Source organism: Ziziphus jujuba, chromosome 10 (assembly GCF_031755915.1).
Source record: "Ziziphus jujuba cultivar Dongzao chromosome 10, ASM3175591v1".
In the NCBI taxonomy this organism is placed as follows: Eukaryota; Viridiplantae; Streptophyta; class Magnoliopsida; order Rosales; family Rhamnaceae; genus Ziziphus; species Ziziphus jujuba.
In genome coordinates, this window is record NC_083388.1 from 9,068,729 (window position 1) to 9,074,674 (window position 5,946).

General features: G+C 28.8%; 1 protein-coding gene across 1 annotated transcript; it reads right to left on the minus strand.

Annotated features, from left to right (window-relative positions):
• Positions 1–1,058: 1,058 nt before the first annotated feature.
• Positions 1,059–3,910, minus strand: LOC107410972 (scarecrow-like protein 14). The gene is made up of 2 exons (XM_016018473.4): positions 3,766–3,910; positions 1,059–3,128 (listed from the first exon to the last, which is right to left on the minus strand). The coding sequence occupies exon 2, from the start codon at positions 3,110–3,112 to the stop codon at positions 1,157–1,159; it is 1,956 nt and encodes a 651-aa protein (XP_015873959.3). The 5' UTR covers positions 3,113–3,128; positions 3,766–3,910; the 3' UTR covers positions 1,059–1,156.
• Positions 3,911–5,946: the final 2,036 nt, after the last annotated feature.

Here is a 5,946-nt window from a genome sequence, read left to right on the forward strand (position 1 = left end):
AGATTAACATGGAAATTTTTTGATTGAGTTTACTTTTTAAAAAAAAATAATTTTAATATGTTAATAAATTATATTTAATTATCTTTTTAAATTTTAAATTCTAATATTGATATAAGTTAAAGGCTATTAAAAAAATTTAATATTAAAACTATCAATTGTTTTGATATAAACCTAGTTATATATATATATTTAATGATTTAGGATGGAGAATGAATAATATATATATATATATATACACACACACACATATATATATGCCCCCTTTTTTTTTTTTTTTGCTTACAAATATATATGCCCCCGTTGAGACAATGATTAAGCAGGGATTGTATGTATTCCCAAGCGTCCTTAGACTCTCATATCATAGGTAACAATATAAATGATAACAGTTTGAGTCATCTTTAGATCCGCCGCCTTTCTCTTTACTCTTTAGCAGGGATAACGCTGGTTGGACCAACTATAAAATGAAGTAATTTAGTAAACAATAAAATCGAACATTTAACAAAAGTTAGTTTTCATAGACTTGTTTATTGATTTAGGAGATTACATTTCTGTAAAATTCCCCTTTTTTTTTTTTTTTTAGTTTATAACATATTGTAATTTTTGATAAAAATACATTTTACAAAAATAAAATTTCATTCACAGTATCATAATAATACCAAAAAAAAAAAAAAAAAAACAGAAGAGAGAGATGTTACCCAAAAAAATAAAATAAAATAAAAATAAACAGGGGGTGCTCAAGTCAAGATACTATGATTCTAGCCAGTTGCCAAGGCTATGATGACCGGAATGGTACGTTCTACTACAGTGAGCTAGTGATACATGCATCTACCATACAGTTACAAATAATTTTTTTTTAGTATATATTTTTGATTGCATGCGACAGAGTAGAAATATTTCTTAAATAATATGTAATCAGATGTTAAGTATGTAGCATAAGTTATACTCATCATAGCAAATTAATTAATAGAATATCACAAACTGAAAAAAAAAAAATGAAGGGAAAAGAAAAATGAAGAAATGATGATATATATATATATATACATATATTCTCACCGGTTTATATTATATGCTATTAAATCAGAACTGGATATGTATATCTATATATATATATATATATATTTTATTTATTTATTTCTTAATTAACTCCAATTCCAAGCTAGGCAGGTTTCCAACAAGAAAGGGCATAGAGGATTCTTCCTTTCCATCCCTGTAACATCCACTCACCATCTTCATCCACCACGAAATCCTTATGGTAACTTGACTTCACTTGTTCTTTCACTTTCTTCATCACCTCTCTGTTCAATGGAATCTGCCTAAGCCCAACTCTTTGATGCCTAAACTGCCACTGCTTATACATCTCCGGCCTCTCAATCCTCTCAAATCCTTCACAGGCTATCACGTTCAATATGTGCTTCCCATACACCTCCTGCTCAAGCATTATCCTATCCTTCTCATCTCCTTCTTGGCTCCCCGAAGTCGCCTCCAACATATCGAACACCGCCGAGAAATGGTGGAGTGCCTCCTTGAACCTTGACATGAAGAATGGAGCGTCATAGCTTGCATTGACAACACCATGAACAAAAATGTGAGGGTTTATCCTCCTTATTAACTTCAAAACACAATCTCTCGGATTATCCCAACTCACGGTCTCATCGAGCAGATGTCGAAATCGGAATAAGCAGTTAACGATGGTCACCTCAACATCTCTGTGATTAATGTTAAGGTTTTCATATGAGATTGTTTCCCATCTCGCTGCAATGCAATTATACACGAAAGGGACATTGAATCTCTTACAGTATTTTGCTAACCGTGTGCCTGTTACTTCTAATCGTGCTTCCGGCCGCAAACCAGGCAAGGGATCGTCTATTCCTGTAATTCGAAGAAGAGGCGGTCCTCGCGGTCTTCTCGAAAGGCGTTGGATAAGACTCGGCCATTGAAAACCGTGACCAATGCCGAAATCGATCACGTGGATTGTGTTTGCTTTCTCAGCTAACTCTAGTACTTTCTGGTTTACTAGGAAATTTGAGGTTTTGATTAAAGGGCATGCCGAGAGAAATAATCTGGTTGCTTTTAGCTTATCGACGACGGAAAAGTTTTTGGCATTTAGAGCTCTGTAAACTTCGTTCCCTGTACCTGATAACCGTGCATCGAGAGCATTAGCAAATGAGTGAGCTAATCTCTGTGAGGAATTGCCAAAGCAAGAAGAGTGTTGCCTGATCTGAGTTAGTAGTTGATGTGCACTTTCTCTCTTGTTCACCGCCACGGCTTCTGCGCAGTTCGTGAGGAGAGCTCTCAAATCTACCAAATCTTCAATGTTTGTCTTTTTCTTCCTCCGGAGTGATCCACCAATAATACACCCTTTTGTCTGTCTGCAGCTTATTTGATGATGATTAGTGGATGTTTCTACAGAGCTATAAGTATCTTCACCATTAGAAAACAATACCTTGTCAAGCAAGTCTATGCATTCGTCTGACTGATCTTCAGGATAAAGTGCTCTATGCTTATAATTATTATTCCTCTCTCTTTCTGTCTCGTGAATCTCAGTGGGTGGGTGGTGGTGATTTTTCCTTTTCCTCATTTTACCATACAGATGATGAGAAGAAACTGTAGACAAAGTTTCATTGAAGTGAAGAGGAATCAAATTGTCATTCTTCTCAATGAAACCTGTGAGTGGAGTTTTACTGAAAGGATGATACATATTTAGCGGCCGACGATTAATGGAATCGCCATTATTAGTACTCAAAGAGCAGGAAGTTGACTGTGAACCAGTGGAGTAGAAATTAGGCAAAGCTGGAATGTTATTATTATAAGATGAAATATGATGAAGATTACTGACTATGGCATCATTGGAATAGATGGTAGTGTAATATTGATGATCATCTGATTGGCTGTTGAAAGAATTAATAATAAGCGGAGGGATAATGGAGGTTGATGATGAACAAAATTTCTGAGAAAGAACATCATAGAAGGATTTTTCAGCAGCTTCAAGTGTCGCATTTGGAAACTTGTCGGTGGTGGTGACATCTTCCAGGTCTTCTTCCAGAAGAATCTGGCTTATGGAGTTCAAAATGATTTCTTCTTCTCTACGGTTGTTGGTCTTTTCGATATTCATGTGAAGTTACACCCAGCTACATGCATATGAAATATTCAACTTCAAACATAAGAAATTCAAGATTAATTCAGGTATTACAAACACATCAAAAAAAAAAAATATATATATATATATATAGTTTTGGATTTTCTGAAATTTAGTGACAATTTATTTGATTTCAGATTTAAAACAAAACACAGAAGGAAAAAAAAAATATATATATATATATATATATATATATATAAATATGTTTTTTTTATATCTAGTAATTAATTACACCGAATCACACTATATCAAATATCTTAATCAAATTCTACCAATTTATTATCATATTGAAAATAAAATTTCTGTTTTGTCTCAAAATTTCTATATATATATATATATATAATATGGTAAAAACAAACTTTAGAAGTGGTAAGCTCTTTTGAATAAAATTATAAAACTCTTAAATGATATTATGATTAGGTATCTACTAGTTAAATTTATAGGAAATCAAAAAACATCCAAAACTTGAGCAGAAAGCAAGGTTAAACTATAAGATTGAGGATCTTAATTAATTTAAGATTCAGATATCAAACCAGAAAGCAAAAAAAACTATAAGATTAAGAATCTTAATTAATTTAAGATCCAGATATGAACCAAGTAATATTGAAGATGGAGAATTTCATACGTACATGCTAAACAATTGCACCTTCACACACGTACGTAGCGTTTCAAGTGAAGAAAAAGAAATGAAGGAAAGGAACGCAGAATACAGAACCTGCACTGATGACCGGTTGGAGCTTTGCCAGCTTCTTTTTCTTTTTATAGGAAAAAAATTGCCGCCATAGAAGTCTACTGCTACGAGAATTTCATTTTCAGTCATACACAACAATTTATAGAGTTTAACTTGATATATAAGCAAATCCCTTGTTGCTGATATCAGCGTGTTGAAATTAAAAACCTTATTTGATTCTAAAAAATTTTCCATAAGAATATGTTGAAAGAAGCTTAAAACCACACTGTTCAATATATTTAATAATATATGCATAAGTTCCATATACGGCCATGAAAAGTCGTCTGGTTATTTTGACCAACAATTTATTATCTATTTATATATATATATATAAACAACTCCTAATTGGTAAGTGCTTTCATAATGCTCAAACGTACTTTCCACATTTTTCAACGCCGGCTCGCACGTGTCTGGAAGCTTTCCACTCATTAACATATCAACATCGACTAGATGATGACGACGACGACCATGATAAATAATGATGATGTGACCTTGCGTATTACAGATTCTCATTTGGATTTAGGTTCAGGTTCCTTTCATATTGGGAAGGTCAGAAAGTCAAGATTGAAAATTTTAATATTAATGAAAATGTTAATAATTTAAAATATAAAAATTTTGATAAAAATACTATAAAAATATTGAATATTGATAAAAATTTATAAAATATTATCAAATTTATTTAAAAAAATAAAAAATTTTGTTGAAATTTTAATATTAATTTATTTAATCAATTAATTATCAAATTGATTATAAAAATTATAAAAATATTAAATAAATATTATTTTTTTAATTAATTTAATTTATAATAAACGATAACGATCATAAATAAATTGTTATTAATAAAAATATTCAAAAAATTATATATTTGATTAAATTATTTATTAATTAAAATAAAATAATTATTATAATTACATTATATTTTATAAATATCATTTCAATATTCATAGAACTTAAAAGTAATTATTAAAATATTTATCTGCTTAATAATTTTTCATGTAATTATTAATATATCAACCATAAGGATCTTGCATTAAATATAATTATTTTTTATTTTTAGTATAATATATTTTATCATTTTTATTTTTATTTGTTTAATGTTATTAATTTAAATGCTATCAATATCAATCCTACATAACATTGTTTTTCCATATTATTATTTTATATTATTATTTTTTATTTTTATATAATAAATTATTAACTTGTAATTGTGAGATTCTAATGCATCCATCTTATACAAAATGTATAGCAAGTGTATATATATATATATATATATATAATTTATCAATGAATAGAACCTATAAAGGTTATTAAATTTAATTAACTTCATTTTATCTATATCATTAAATACTTAAAAGACAATCAAAAGGTTAAAAAAAAATCACTAAATTTAATTTGATAAAATAATTTACTAAACATCAATAATATTTTTGAATTTTTTTATGAAATTTAAAAAACAATTCATAGATATTTCCAAAATTTCTATAGAAATTTCAGAAATTCATATGAAAATTTTCAAAATTTTAATGGATATTATAGATTTTTTAAACCAAATTGTTAAGAATTTGATGTTGATATTTTGACAGAAATTTTCATTGAAATTTTAAAGAAATTTTGAAAATTGCAATAGATATTATGAAAATTTTATCCGTTTCTATTTGAAACTCAAGTTTCCTTTTAACCTTTAAAAAAAAAAAATTTCGAGTAAAATTTTGATATTTAAAATCTTGGGCAAGGTTATATTATAAATATGTTAAAAGGGTACTCACATTTTGAAAAACTGAAAAACTATATTTATATTTATATATATATACAGTCCGTGTATGGTGCGGACGGTCCTCATGCGGACTACAGTATTGATGACGGTTTTTCATAGTATTGGTGACGATTTTCTAAAAAACCGTCATTAATACTATAAAAAACTGTCACTAATATTGCGGTCCTCATGCGAACCGTCCTCACCACAGAATTTCCTATATATAGATATTTGTATATATATTATTTATTAACGTGTTTAGTTTTTTTTTTTTTTTTTTTTTACTTTTGATTTTTTCTTTAAATTGTATGTAGTTTGTTTACTTCA